We start from the raw sequence: 16,004 nt of genomic DNA, 5'->3' as shown, positions 1-16,004 counted from the left end.
TGCATCATGATGTTGTTATTTCAGCAAACTGAAGAGCCGTTAATTAAAGTCGATCACAAGAAAATCTGTTTCTGTTTCGGCTTCATCCCGCTGAAGTGAGCCAGAGTGCAGCCTCTGTGTAACTTACTGTTTACAGTGAAGCTGAGACTCAGCACAGACAGATGAACGGGCGCTCCTCTGGGGGATTTAATGAACCAAGAAATGATGACGCAGTTTATTTTGCTGACATATCTGCAGGGGAGAGTTTCACTTCACTTTGAACTGAACACGTCCGCTTCTCAAGCTGCTGACTGGACTCTAAACAATGCAGCGCACGGAGAAGGAAGTCTTGGCTGGAAGTCGTTTATCGCCAACCGCTGGCTAAACCGGACACGTCCATCACTGTTCACCGTTGTCCCGAGAGGCTACATCGTCTCAGATGATAGCCGATGGGTTTCGAGATTGAGTGGCATCTAGCGAGGTTACAGATTGCAACCAACTTACAGCGCCTCACCTCATCCTCCTCCGCTAGTCGTGTAGGATCACCTAAGATCACCAAGCTCCAACCCAGTGTTTGGTTTGTCAGTTCTGGGCTGGAGTAGAAACATGGCAGACTCTGTGGAAGAGGACCCATCCCTCATTATAAGGAAACAAAAACGCAGTGATTCTTACTTCCAGGCGATAAAACATACTTATATACTGTATACTATATTCCATTTCTGCGAATAGATCCTCATATATCTTACACACTGGTCCTTTAAAAAGCAGCCTGTTTTTTGTGTATTTAAATTCTGAATGATTCTTGTGAAAATTTAAGTTTAATTCTTTTAGATTTGTCAGTTTTTCTGGCTAATATCCATTTCTGACAGACCAGGGGGGAAAACGTTTTCCCAGTGATCATGAACTACACTGGAATATATTTTTTAAAAACAGTCTGGTTTCTGGAAACACTCATTAAAACTTAACCGGAACTTAACCACATTATTGTGATATAACTTCTTTTTCCCAAAGTCAACTAAGATCAAGAAGGGAAGCAAGGGAGACACCAGCGCCCTGCAGCCCACCCTGATGGCAGCCGTTCCGGTACGTCAAGCGCTACACTATGCAGGATACAGTCAAATGTTTGAGAAGCCTTGCGCTTTACAGAATCTCTCAGTGAGTCACTCTCCCTTAAGTCTGTGTATCAGACAATGCTGTTTGAACTCATCTGGCAGCTGGTCAGATCTCCCTCTGTCTTTGCCCGTAGTCCGGCTGTGGAGTCCAGCAGGCCTGGATGTGCTGGCCCGTCTCATGACCGACTGTGACGTAAATACTCTCTGCCTCCTACTGCTGGCCGAAGCTGCTTTTCATTACTAAACAATGTTAGACACCAGGGAGCTAAAGTGCCATATTTGAGGTTAGATAGTGCTCGTGGTTAGGTTAGATTTTTCTCAAAAGCTAGTATGGCTCTGTTTATTTTGTCAATGAAAGAACAGAGCGGGTTTTCCACCATTCCTAAGGGCTTCATTAGTTTGGAGAGACAAAAAGTAGGGCACACAGTGTGACTGAAAATAAATTTATTCTAATAATTGAAATAAATATGAAAATTAAATCTATGAAACGGTTTGTTCATCGTGACGAACGCTGGAGAATTCCTCTCTGTAGTTCCCTCCAGCTTTTCTGTGCATTTTAGCGCCTTTTGGCTCATTGCTTTGGTTTAATGTTGTTTGACTTTTGGTTCACTTCTGTCACAGAAACCTAATTTACAGCTGCTGGCAACTTTTTGATATTGTACCCACACGGCACCAAGTGGCACATAGCCAGAGCAATAGGGGTGGGTATCGCAGGGTGACTTGCGATACAATACATGGCCCACGATAATGACAATATCACAATACAGCGATTCTGCGATAATTGATACATTTCAAGACAATCATATAACGATACATCACAATATCTGATTTACTGAAGAATGTAAAATTCCCCTAAAAAGGTTAAGTGCAGGATTAATGTGTTTATTCACTGTGAAAGTGAAGCCTGTGCATCTCTTAATTTCTTTGTTTCATAAAGATGTTATGTCCATGCACAGCATGAAAAACACCCGCGATATCGAATTATCGACAATTAAATTGATTTTTGTCAACAATGTTGACAAATTGTTGCCTTGTAGCCTACCGTCCAACATTATTCCACCGTCGTCGTCTTCTTCTCCTTCCTCTATCCTGTTGTCAGCTTCTTCTTCGGCCAATTAATTTCCGTTCACGTTACCCTCCTTCAAGACATAAGTGCCGCCGCGTGGACTCATTAAGTAGTGACGCGGTGTAAAAATTGCAGGGCAATCTGTTTAGAGTGGCACACAGTTGTAAATTAAAGTAACCATATTTGGCGCCAACCTATTGATAATTGTAATTCATGTTTCAGGACGACCTATCGATATATTGTCCCACCCCTACATAGCAAGCAACTAACTGGTGGAGTTGGTGGAGGCCAGAACAGAGCTAATGAGAGTGAATTATGACATAAAGTCACAGGGTGGCAAGAAACAACTCTAAATGAATGCTCAGCAAGCTTCATTTATTTAAAGCACTTTTCTTAAGTTGCATATATAGTAGGTTTAGGGGATAATGTGTGGGGATGAAGAGAAGCGTTTTGAAGCCTGCAGTTTGGCATTTAAGCCATCGCCATCTTTGTTTTGAAGGCAGAAGTGGCCTTATGTGGACAAGAGGGCGGAAACTAATTGTTATGCCTCTATCTTGATAGGGGCATAACAATTAGTTTCGGCGTAGAGCTGCTTCTCCTTCGCATCGAAAGGAGCCAGTTGAGGTTCGGGCATCTGATTAGGAGGTAGACCTAGAACCTGCCGGAGGGATTATATATCCCACCTGGCCTGGGAACGCCTCGGGATCCAACAGAAGGAGGTGGAAAATGTTGCTAGGGAGCGGGACCTCTGGGCTAACTTGCTTAGCCTGCTGCCATAGCGACCCGAGCCTGGATAAGCGGAGGAAAATGGATGGACTGATGGAAAGTACAGTCCTCTTCTTGTTATAGAATCAGCTTCTTTGTGCAACCAGTGCAGCGCCCCCTGCTGGCCATTAGGAGGAATGCATATTTAAGGCACTTCTGTATTGGCTTAAACCAAAAGCTACGTCCAATTCTTATTTACAGTGAATTGTAGAGTTTTCATGCATGTTTATTTTTACATCTCATAGTCGAGGTTCATAAGAAAAGTGGTGGGGGCGGAGCTATCATTTAAAAAATCACTGGTCTTTGTACCCATGGTATAATTAATTCCTTTTAAAACCCCACAATGAGTAATGATGTATGATGAAACTTTAAATGTTTCCGAGCAGAGATTTCAACTGATTAAACCCTTGACAGTTAAAAAATCTCACGCTGCTCATGCTGGTTAGACTTTATAAGTCGGCTAGTTTAAGACTGAATTCTCTCACACCAAAAGCTCGGCCCCACCCCACCCCCCATCTCCCAGTGGTCGTAGTGTAAAGGGCAGAGGGCCCCAGTGTCTGGAACCATTCACAGCTGTAAACAGAACGTGAGAAAGCCCCATGTGGTTATCCCCACAACACACACTCATACACACTAACACACGTACTCACACACACATACAAATTGTTTGCTGTGATATGACATCGGGCTGCTGCATGAATCCTGTGTCGACTTCCTCTCTCACTGCTTTAGCGTCACACACACACACACACACACACACCCACACACACACACACACACACACAGGGAGCAGCTGTTTTTTATTTGTGCCCTTTTACCCATTTGTCTCTAAGTCCAGCTTTTGAAGACATTAATGTTGTTAATGAAGTGTTCTTGATCTGTTAGTCCTCTGTACTGCTTTTCCTCTCCGTAAACTTGACTTACATCATCAACATACAAAATAAGACCAATTCCTTTGTTACTCCTGATACCACAGAAGTTTTGTTCCCATGCGTCCAATTCTTCAGCCTATTACTGACGTATCCAAACCAAATAAACAAATCCGCTGTCTTTTTCCACTCTATTCTACCTGCAAAGCTCCAACCAAACACATGCACTAGTTAAAAATTGTCTGGCTGTGAACTATTAACAGACTGGACTGAATGATGCTTGTTTTGTTTACATTTCTGTTCCAACTTTGTTGAATACTACTTCAATAGTCAAACATTTGTTTACATTTAGTCGAGGGCTGGGCAATCACGTTCTTCATGTCACCAAGTCACAATGAACTCTGGGTAAGCTCCACTTACACACTTACCAGGGACGTGCCTCAAAGTCTCTGAGTCCATGAGTGTGGAGTTCGGGATTGGACCAACAAACAGAAAGGAGTAAAGATGCTCAGACTAACAGTCCAACTGTAGTGATTGCTCCATTGAGTGGCCATGTTGTTTATGCAGCTTTAGAAGTCGGCTTTTAATCAATCACACAATCGTTGTCCTTTCCCCCATTCAATAGTTAAACTAAATAATACATTCAAAAAGCACACCTGCCTTGGCCTTAAACCACACCAAGCAGTTGAGCATACGAGCCTCTTACAGGTTTTTCTCTGTGCACAGGCGGAAGAAGTTTACTGCAGTTCACTTCTGTTTTTCATTTAACCTTCCAGAGATTCACTCTGGTGGATTTCTCTGCTTTTGCGGCTCACTTGTTGACAGAAATCCGCTGGGGAGCCTCTCTGTTATGCAACCAAACTTAGGCACACATTTGTTCCACACTGAACTAATTTCTTCCCCTTAACTTTCTGTATTGAGAGAAAGTTGTTCTGTCCTTTCTTTTTACGAGCTCTGTCCCTCTTAAATTTAATATTAAGTCATTTTAACCACGGGAAAAATCCTCCCTGAGCCCCATATTAGGAGTCGTAACGACCAAGCAACTCTGCTACACCACATAATCTCTCCAACTAGACAGATAAATACAGAAGCAGAACTTACTGACACCACAGTGCCTGACTGTGTCTTTCTCTGTAGCTCACATGAAGCTCTGATTTATCCCTCCTCCCAAACGTGGTCCAATCACTGTTTTGTGGGATCCCTTGGACCGCAGGGTGTCACATTTCTTTCCAGGATTGAAGGCTTTGATGGGCTAATGATGATCTAGCAGGTTTTCAGATGCAGACTCAAAAGAGGGCAGCAGAGTTCCCAGAATTCTTTGCAGGAGTTTGCAGAGCAGCATGAAAAATAGCTGGTGAAGCGAAATTATGTCCATATTTCACAAAAAAATCATGCAAAAATGTTTGAATATAGAATATAATGAACTTGGTTACAAATGAAAATGTAATCGGATCATTAAGCAAGAACATCTCTATTCACAATGTCGCATACATGTGGCTCGAAAAATATGACATAACTAGTAGTGTCCAAGTTCCTATGTAATGATTTCAACCCCTTGTAGCTGGGTTTCGAAGGACCACTTTCCAGCCTAGTTCACTCCAAAACTTAGTTTAAAGAGATAGTTCGGATATTTGGACACTAAGACGTATGAAATACTTGCTAGTAGTGTAGTGGATGCAAAGCTACTAGCCTACTCACCGAGTCCCGTGGTCGGAGTTCTTGCCGGGTCCGAACGTAGAATAAGTAGATCCGGTGAGATGCCAGGGTCATGAAACCAAACAAAAAACAACACGCAGGCTATGGTGATCCATTTCCAACACAAAATCATCATCCTAGCATTTCATATACTCCGCCGTTCTTTTAGCACTATTTTCTCTCTTGACAAATTAGTATCACTACGCCTGCAGCAGGCCGGTTTCTCAGGTGACGTGATCCATCAGCTGTTTCTAAGAGAACACGCTGGAATTGGTAACTTTGTAAAAATACAGACATAAATACATGTCTGTGTCACTTCATAGTCCGACATGTTTACTTCAATGATGACGCGAATCAGTCAGAAACAACGTGAAACAGCTACTAGGTCGGCTTACCTGAGAAACCTGCTGCAGGCGTAGTGATACTAATTGGACCAACTGGATTGTTCAAGAGAGAAAGTAGTGCCAAATGAACGGCGCAGTATATGAAATTCTAGGACGATGATTTTGTGTTGGAAATGGATCACCATTGCCTGCATGTTGTTTTTGTCGGGTAACACTTTTTGGTTTCATGACCCTGGCATCTACTTATTCTACGTTCGGACCCGGCCAGAACTCCGACCACAGGACTCGGTGAATAAGCTAATAGCTTTGCATCCACGACACTACCAGCAAGTATTTCATACAACTTAGTGTCCAAAAATCTGAACTATCCCTTTAGCACAATATAGTATATAACATAGTTTCCTTTATTTCTGTTATTTTTCATTCTGTATCTCATCACTTCTTTCTCTCTGTCTCACCTCCACCTCTGCCCCTCTTCCTGGCTCCAGGAGATCATGGATCGTATCTATAAGAACGTGATGACCAAGGTGGAGGAGATGAACTGTGTCCAGCGAACACTCTTCATTCTTGCCTACAACTACAAACTGGAGCAGTTCACCAAGGGATACAGCACACCTCTCTGTGACAAGTGTGTACATGAGTTGTTACGTTTTGGGAGAATGTATTCCATAGGTTATCCTCAGGTTCATGTACCTGCCCATTCTCCAGTCCACTTTCAACCCACCTCTGCCCTCTGTTCATTCGTCCAGGCTGGTGTTCAGGAAAATTCGTGCTCTGCTGGGAGGTCAGACGCGGGTCTTGTTATCAGGTGGAGCGCCCCTCTCCGCAGCCACGCAGCGCTTCATGAATGTGTGTTTCGCCTGCCCGGTGGGTCAGGGATACGGCCTGACGGAGACCTGCGGTGCTGGAACCATCAGCGAGCGTGAGCATTAATTAAATGACTTAGCTGAACACAGTTACAGAAAAAATAAATAAAAATAATGAAACTATTTACAAAAATATTAGTCAACATCCAGCAAATCAGATGAGAATAAAAAATACAGTCAGCTCCGAACCACAGTTACTTATGTTACCATAGTTATTGATTATCAATCACGTAGCTGAGATATTTTTTGAGTCATAAAATGCTAAACTTAATGTTGTTGTTGTTAAAATATTTGTAATGTAGACCACAGTGGTGACTGAACAATGATCCAACATGGCAATCTTCATAGCTAACCTGCTCGTGTGGCTAAAAGTGTTTATTTCCAACACAGTAATTTTCCTGCAAAATGATGACTTCACCACGATGAGCCTCCGTACAAGAATTAAGTCATTCTGAACGTTTCACCCTGCAGTGTAGTGAGCTACAATGCAACATCATGTTGTTATCTAGACAAATAAAACAACTCTGAACAGTGTGATTAGTTTTACCTTATTTTAATGACTAAAGAGAAGTTGGGAATACTGTTATTTTAGTGGTTCTCAACTGGTCTCGTCTCAGGACCCACCACCACCTCCTTAATGACAAATCGCGACCCAAATTTTTCAACCACTCAAATCTATTTAATAAAAAATGGTGCAGTTTGGACCTGAGTGGGAACCAAACATCACAGTATGTCAGCTTCACAAAACACAGCAGCATGATAGAGACAAAGAAAACAATGACTGTCCAGCTATATGACGGTAAGTAAATCCGAGGTGGAATAAAAATCATTTCGGTTCTTCTCTGCTGGGTCGAAACGCGTTGACTTGACCTTTCCATGTTACAATAAAGGATTTTTATTCCTCGGATGCCTGTTGACTGCCTCTCCACACCTCGGATTTACTTACCGTCAGATAGCTGGACAGTCATTGTTTTCTTTGTCTCTAATCATTACCTGCCCTATCCTTGAAGAGCACCTGGTCCTTGACCTTATTTTTCACTACAAGATCATCTACACCAATTTTTTGACCCAGTGCAGCACTCCCTTGAATTACTTCTCTTACAACACTATAAAAGTCAGTCAAAATGACCAGCAGGTGGCAGTGTGAGGAAAATATTCCCTCAACAGTTCATTCAATCAGCAGCTTTTGTTCAACAGAAATAAACTTAAAAAAAGTGCAACATAAATGCAACTACTGTCGGGCTCATCAAGTTTCATGAATGTAGCTGTAGCTGTGATTACTCAGTCAGTGGAAATATGGAGCGTGAATAAGCTACACTACTACTGCACGCACATCATAGCAATGTCCTTCAAAATAAAAGCGCAGCATCGACCTTTTGCCACAACTTCCGCACACATCCGCAACCCACTGAAAGGAGCTTTGTGACCCACTTTTGGGTCCTGACCCACCAGTTGAGAACCATGGTTTTCATCCAAAATATACATAATATACAACTCATTATACACTCAAATTCATATAATATATAACTCATTCAAACAGTCATGCCTCTCTCAGGATGAATTGAAAGGTAAAGTTAGCTTTACTCATTTTATTGGTCCAATTCTTTTATGACAAAAAAACCCTTCAAAATGTATGATCAGTCTCAGTTTTACCTGCTAATATTAGCATGCTTAAAAGTTAAACTACGATGCTGACCTCAAAAAACATACCTGCTAAACGTCAGGATGTCAGCAATGTGGTTGTTAGCATGTTAGAATGCCGGTGTTAGCATTTAGATCGAGCATTGTGCACGTTGTAGAGCCGCTCGTGTGGCTGTGGATTCTTGTCTTCTTATTTGCAATGACTCGGTGTGAGAGGACAGCGATATATCAAGTAATCCCTGCTTTTTAAGTAGAATTAAAAATAAATAAATAATTGCTCCAAATGAAGTTTCACAAGTGGAAAATTTTTTAAGTATTTTTTAAATATTTACTTAGAAAAAAAAGCCTGCAGGGAGAGATAAAAGCAGTGGGAGGGAGGACATGAGGAGGAAAAGAAAATGTACAGCAGGGATGGAAAAATCAATGAGAGGGGAGAAATGAGCGGATATATTGTGCGTGGGTTGTTGCAAACAAGGGAGGATTATTTGTTTTAAAAAGAAGACAGAAAAGTCAACAGTAGGAAAAAATCAATCTGCACTGGGAAGTTTGCATAACGTTTTTAGCCTGGTGTGAAAAAATGATGTGAAACTTGTGCTCATGTTGTTTTGTAAAATAGATCTAAGTGCTTTTCTTCTCCCCAAAAAACTCCTAACTGCTTCTCGTAAGTGGTAATTCTTTCCTTATCTATCAGTAAGGTTAACAAAAAGAGTCACGTCTGTGCCGAGGTCTGTCCCAACAATCTGTCTCAGACTTTGAAGCTTATCTACTGGCTTTCATTGCAAATCCATTTTTGAAATAATGGAAATGCTCGCAGCCTTTCCCAGGCAGATAAAACAGAGCTGCGGTCATCCGAGCAGGAAAACACTGTTTTGTGGACATTCCTCTGGGATGGGGTTTCCATGGCAAGGGAACAAGTGAGGTCGTGTTGGTAATAAATGTCTCCTCTTGATGCTAGTGTGCTTCCTGATCATGTGTGCGTGTTGTCTGTTCCAGTGTGGGATTACAGCACTGGGAGAGTAGGAGGACCGCTGGTTTGCTGTGAGATCAAGCTCAAAGACTGGGTGGAGGGTGAGTGAGACGGGGAGTGGACACACACACACACACTCACACACACTCCCTGATGAAGTTATACACAGTGTCACGTGGATTCACAGGGACACGAATCATCCTGTTCACTTTTCTTTCATGCACACCAGTGGAAAGAAATGGGAGGACTGGTTTGATTTTTGACGTAACAAACGATAACAAATAACATTACTAAAAGAAAAGTTTTGAGTTAAAAAAGAAATAAAGGAGAGTAAAATCATACTCGCTAGAAAAAGCACTTTTGGATTTAAAAAATCCTGGTAGCCAAAGCTGCTTTAGCGCTGCTTGAGTTGGATTAAGTAAAGCAGACTAGTCTTCAGGAAACAGCAAAAACAACTCCTTCAGGCTAGCAGCTGCCTGCTAGATGAAGCTAACGTTAGCCTGAGGCACACAGCACATGACAGCGCTAGCTTACTTCTGCTAGACGACGCTAATTAACAATTAGGGCTGCACCTACATATTTATTATTTTTTTTATCAATAAATCCAACCATTTTTTCCCCCTGATTAGTTGACTCATCTAATAAGTACTTCTAAAGATACATAGACCTCAAATTCAAACCATAGATTAATTTAATCACAGTGTCATAGCAACCCTGTCCCCAAACTGGAGAATCAGTATTTTCACTTTAGTACTTAAAACAAGTAGAGTGAGCTGATAAAACAACAGAACTTACTACAGAGGCCAACTTCTTACCCTTTCCTGTATTAAAAGATCGAGTTTGAGTTTTCCCACCTGGACCTGAACGCATCTCTCCTCTCCTCTCGTTGTAACTTGTGTCGTGCAGTGCGCACTGAGTGTCACTCAGTGCTCCTGAGTGAGTAAGAGAGAGCGAGCAGGGCAGAGGGAAAGTTAGGCTTTAATTTAACGTCGTACCAGGGCTTCATTTAAAACGTTTGAGACTCAAGCCAGCGCTTCCCAGAACGTGCCTCCCTAGAGACCGCCTGTATCACCTATGCCTGGAGCCGGCCCTGGTTCTTATCTGTATATTTACAGCCAGCGATGAGTGACAACATCCATTTCTGCACACACGTAACGTTACTATGCTCCAGCTCTTAGCTCTTCAAACGGCTGTGATCGGCTTTATCGCTGTTCAATCAATCTGACTTGACCACTTCATCAGTGACTCCCTCAGTGAAAACTGGGGGCTGGAATTATGTTTCAGTGAAATTGCGGGTGTCGCAACACCCATAACACCCACGTGTGCGACGCGCCTGCTCCCCCTTGCTTGTTAGCTGAAGTTTCTTCTCCATGCTTCACCCGGGCGCAGCATCCTGTCTTAGCGACACATCAATGCACGTTATAGAAATCAACGTATTTCCGTAATCGATGAGTCGCCCCAGCCTCATTAACAATATTAATGCAGCTTCTGCACACAATTAACTTCTTTACACACCTTATCATCCTCATTTTCCTCCACGTTTGGCATCAACATGTCCTCCACCACGTTAGCGATTAGCATTCTCATTAGCAGTCTGTGATTCTTCACCGCCGACATCTTCCACTCGCCCTCGTTAAGCGGTCAATAATTAGCTTATTTGCTTTAACACACTGAAAGGCACAAACTTGTCGCATCTCACTGGATGGTTTGTTGTTGTATCTGCAAGACTGCAAACTTGTAGACCCAGAATGCTGACGAGCTTGATTCGAATAAACCAATCATATCACACAACAAGCAGCAAAGGTCAATAGTCATCATCACTTAAAAAGAGATTAAGTTCAACGTCTCTCTTGATGTATTTATTACATTCCACCATTAATAATTTCCCAGGTCGAGGAGACTGTCAGCAATGCAAGAGAGATTACTGTGCTGGTCCATAACCTTGTAAGGAAAGCATACTTCTTTTCCTTTCACTCCTGTACAACATCCATCCTTTCTATGTAAGGGAACATCGCTCATTTTTATTGCAATCTGTAAAATCTTGATACTTATCAGACCAGGGTTATTGCTTTCTTGGTTCCCAAAGCAGAAAGAGAAGGAAAAGTAAACATGCTGTCAGTTATTAATCTCCATAAAAGTATTATGAAGCAGTATCAGGAGAATTGAAACATTTAACTCGCAGTCCTCTTAATTTATACCCTGCTCTTAGGTGGTTATCGCAGCACTGACAAGCCGCATCCGAGAGGAGAGATCCTGGTCGGTGGATCAAACGTGACGATGGGATACTACAAGAGCGAGGCCAAAAACCAGGAAGATTTCTTTGTTGACGAGAACGGCCAGCGGTGGTTCTGCACAGGAGACATCGGAGAGTTTCACGAAGACGGCTGCCTCAAAATAATCGGTGAGTGTGTGGATTTGTAGAGCATGTAAAGGTGGTTTAAAAGGTTTCAGATTACCGATAACATCTGGTGCTGCTACATCAAAAGCACAAATTATTATCAACATTGTGCCCCAGATTCCTGGATTCTTTCCAGACAACCTCCCAGCTCCGCTTCCATCCATCAGTCTGACAGGAAACCTTTTAACAAATCAGATTTCACGTCACTTCCCAGAATTACTCCACAGTGGTGTTTACTTCGGTCAGCCAGAACCCCTGAATCTTCTCTGTTATCAACATGACACTGGTCTGATAAACACAGTTCAGTGGAAACTAGGTTCCTTCTCCCGTAGCTTCTCCCCTCCTTTTAAAGATTACATATCCACACTTGTTGATGTGCACGTGAAAGCACTTTTGTTGCTACAGGCAGCTGTCTCTGCTGTGTTTTTTACAGATCGCAAGAAAGACTTGGTGAAGCTGCAGGCTGGAGAGTACGTGTCCCTGGGAAAGGTGGAGGCCGTGTTGAAGAACTGCTCTCTGGTCGACAACATCTGTGCCTATGCAAACAGGTGTGTTTGCACTACATGTGTGCCCTAATAGGAAATACTACAATGGGATTCTACTGTTCAAATGTATATCACCCATAGACTGTTTACATAGATGGACAACATGAGAGCTCCCTAAAACCTCTCTATCACCCCCTGCTGACTGGCTGCAGTATAGCTCATAAAGCCCGCCTCCTCCATGTTAACAGACGGGACATGAGTCAAACTATAAAATCAAAATACACGTCAAAAACATATATGTCATTATAGGTAGTTCTTATCATGCTGATTTAAGTCCAAGTGTTATTTTTAATTAGTTATTTGATGCTGTAAAAAGGGGGTGTGACCTCGTGATTGACAGCTCTGTTGACAAATCGGGCTCCTGCAGCTTTCTGTTCCCGAATAGCAGAGTAGAGGAGGATCAGCAAGAGGAGAAGTAACTAAAACAATCACTACAGTCATTGAAGTTCCCATATCTGTGAACGTCTGCTTCAGACAAGGTATGCATTAGGATCTGCTGCCTGTGATTGACACTCGGACCAGTGTTACTTAAAGTTTCTGGAAACCCAATTCCACAATAGCCTCCTAACTATGTAATAGGGTCTTGTGTAAGTGATAGTGTGAATCTAAAAAGTATTTTAAGTACATTTTAATCTAAATTGGAAATATTGTCATTTAAGTTTCTGTAAACTTTCCTGATAAATGGACTGCACTTATATAGCACTTTTCTAGTCTTTGCGACCACTCAAAGCTGCTTTTACACTACATGTCACATTCACACATTCATACACTGATGGCAGAGGCTGCTACTTAAAGGACACTTCGACATGTGGACTGAGGGAGCTGGGGATCGAACCTCCGACCTTCTAAATGAAAGATAACCGACTCTACCACTGAGCTGTTCGAATTGGCCGTTGTTCAGCTGGGATATTTATGAACAAATCAATTTGAAATCAATTCAATCAGAGGAAAGTCACATTGCGGCTATTTTTTGCTGTTTACACCAAGAGTTAGCGTTGTGTGCTGGCCGAGTATTGACACATGCGGGTGCTAAGTGTCTGGCTGCTGGAGTTTAATGCAACCTGTTGATCTAGACTCTGTAGCGTAGCTGCACTAGCTAACTAGCAGACACTACCTTTCCTCTAGCATTGCATTCATTGCTTTGAAAACAAATAGGGTCATCCCAGCTAACGTTGCTTGTGCATGCTAACCGCTAACTATGATATGGATAGCAAAGCATTTTACAAACCACCATTCAGTCACCAATTTAAATAACTATTTTCAGATGGCAAAGCTTCTGCTTCCTCCTCTGATGACTCAAACGTGCTGTTTGGAGCTGCACTTCACTGATTGTGACGTGTGCCAAACCTGTGCAGGTGGTCCAGGCAGCTGTCAATCAAAATATGGTTGGCCAAGGCTACACATTCTTTACAAATGGTCTAAAACAGCAAAATGAGCTTTTATTATTAGTGACTCTCAACTTTGATATCATAAATACATATTTAGCATCTAATTCAGTAGCTTTGATAGCTCAACTGACTCATGTTTTTATTAACTTTGACTCTTTGTCTCCTTTCTCCACCCTGCAGTGATGAGACATACGTGATTGGCTTTGTGGTGCCCAATCAGAAGCAGCTGCTGGCTCTGGCTGACCAGTACAGCATCCGAGGTTCATGGGAGGAGCTGTGCAACATTAAGGCCATGGAGGAGCTGGTCCTCAAGGTCATCACTGAGGCTGCTCTTACAGGTAACTGAAGTCCAATTTGACTTACGGCTCCAATTGACAGGCTGGTAAAACGGTTGAATTATGTTTGTCTTTGTCTGTTTTAGCCCAGCTCGAGCGCTTCGAGATCCCTCGCAAGATCCGTCTGAGCCCAGACCCATGGACTCCTGAGACAGGATTAGTGACTGATGCTTTCAAGCTCAAACGCAAGGAGCTGAAAAAGCGATACCAGGACGACATTGAGAGGATGTACGGCGGGAAGTAAAAACAAGGACCAGCACTGCATTTTTCACAGACCAACACCTGACTCTGAACTCTCCCAGCACTGCTAAATCCTTCCCTATAAACAAAAGAGCCACTGTGACTTTTAGTTCACTCCTAAGATCTCTAGAAATGATGGATAGGGGTTTTTACCAAATCCACTTTGAATTTTTAACTTGCTGAAAAAAGCTTGAAGAAAACACAAAGCTCTCCGTCCGCTGATGCCTTTCTCTGCCTAGGTGTATGACCTCTTTCTGGGGATCCTTATTTTTCCAGATGTGAGTTATGAAACAGAGTGTGTGTTAGCCGAACAGTGTCTGTTGAGCTCTTCCCGAGTGCCACAGCAGAAGCTCAGGTTGTGTGGACGGGGTTTGTTGCCTCGTTCTGTTCACCTATGTGACAATAGGTACGTCCCCAAATTACGTCTTTAACCGATTTAAAACTCTCGTCTTCCTGCAGGTCAGGAGATGCTTGTGTTTCTTTTTCATTCACATGTTTTGAGTTCTGTCACTGGTTTATTTTGTTTCCCACCAGCAGTCTGACTTTGACTCCCGTGGTGTGTGCGTCTCTCCCCCGTCAGCACATCTTGAAACCAAAAGCACAAGGTTATTTCAGGTCAGACGAGACCAGATTTGTGTCTGATGATTTTTTAGGAAAACGACAAAAATTGCACCTAATCGTCTTATTTAAAAAGAAAAGAAATGATCATGCACTGTTGTCTAGTCTGTTGTATTTTCCTACAGTGATGGGGTGTACGTGTTTTGTGCTTTACACAAAAGCACATTTTGTTGCTTGTATTACAGATAAAATGTAAACTTGTCCTATTTGATAAATCATAGTGCAATATGTATTTTTTTCTGTCCAAATAAGGCAACTGATTACACACAGGGCAAAAATAGAACTTTCACAATGTGCTCGTGGTGCACAAGTGCGACGTCTGCGCGTGTGGCTGACTTTGCCTCATTCAGCAGGACTGTCTTTACCAGCTTAAAGCCTTGTCACACATTTTTGCACAATTATGACTACGTGTGTGAATCAACAAGTCCTTAAGTGGCACGAACGTGGCCCCAGCGTCCCTCACCGTGCAACACCTGTTGCCTTCTATTGTGATTCTGAGTCGCGCCTTTCTAACCCCTGAGTGTACATATGTGGAGCTGTGATCGGCAGAGGAAGCACATGTATAGCCTCGAATTTAACTTGTTGTCGTGGACATGTTGTGGAGCTCCACTCCCTCTTTGTACCAGCCTGTCTTGTAACAGAATTCCATCCAGCTATTTATTTGTAATTTGTCTTCGGAAAAATACTCAAATGAAGGAAATAAAGATTGTGTTTGGTCTACAAGTTGTGGCATTTTTTTTTAGCTATACATTTAATCGTTCAAAAGTCCAATTGTCCGTCCATATATCCATCAGTTGTCTTCCACCAGGTTGCAGTAACGGACAGCAAAGCAAGTCCGCTAAGACATCCCTCTCCCGGCTACATTGTCCGGCTCCTCCTGGTGGACCCTGAGGTGTCCCTTGGCCAAATGAGATAAGTAATCCCTCCAATGTTTTTTTGGTCTGACTAGGGTCTCCTGGATACGAGTCTACCATGCCTGGAGAACCTCCAAAGGGATGCGCCAAGGAGGCCTCCCAATCAGATGCCCAAACCACCTAAACTGGCTTCTTTCAATGCAAAGGTGCAGCTGCTCTACTCCGAGCTCCCTGTACATGTCTGCGCTCCTTACGCTAGCGGAGGAAATGCATTTCGGCAGATGTATCCACGATCTTATTCTTAATCATGACACAGTGCTCA

The 16,004-nt window shown here is 42.7% G+C and overlaps 1 protein-coding gene across 1 annotated transcript in view; it reads left to right on the top strand.

The window, feature by feature from the left end:
* acsl3a (acyl-CoA synthetase long chain family member 3a) overlaps positions 1-15,526 on the top strand; it is a 42,597-nt gene extending 27,071 nt beyond the window's left edge. The window contains exons 8-15 of the mRNA XM_069676536.1: positions 991-1,062; positions 6,319-6,458; positions 6,580-6,752; positions 9,331-9,405; positions 11,514-11,705; positions 12,136-12,250; positions 13,816-13,973; positions 14,057-15,526. Coding sequence (XP_069532637.1) covers positions 991-1,062; positions 6,319-6,458; positions 6,580-6,752; positions 9,331-9,405; positions 11,514-11,705; positions 12,136-12,250; positions 13,816-13,973; positions 14,057-14,214 — 1,083 coding nt within the window. The 3' untranslated portion in view covers positions 14,215-15,526. The remainder of the gene's footprint in view (positions 1-990; positions 1,063-6,318; positions 6,459-6,579; positions 6,753-9,330; positions 9,406-11,513; positions 11,706-12,135; positions 12,251-13,815; positions 13,974-14,056) is intronic.
* The last annotated feature ends 478 nt before the right edge of the window (positions 15,527-16,004 follow it).

The sequence above is a fragment of the Semicossyphus pulcher genome, unplaced genomic scaffold (genome assembly GCF_022749685.1).
Source record: "Semicossyphus pulcher isolate SPU_LCO1_2020_fin unplaced genomic scaffold, fSemPul1.0.p SCAF_26, whole genome shotgun sequence".
NCBI lineage: Eukaryota > Metazoa > Chordata > Actinopteri > Labriformes > Labridae > Semicossyphus > Semicossyphus pulcher.
Note: the sequence above shows the minus strand (reverse complement) of the source record. Positions and strands in the feature narration are given on the sequence as shown.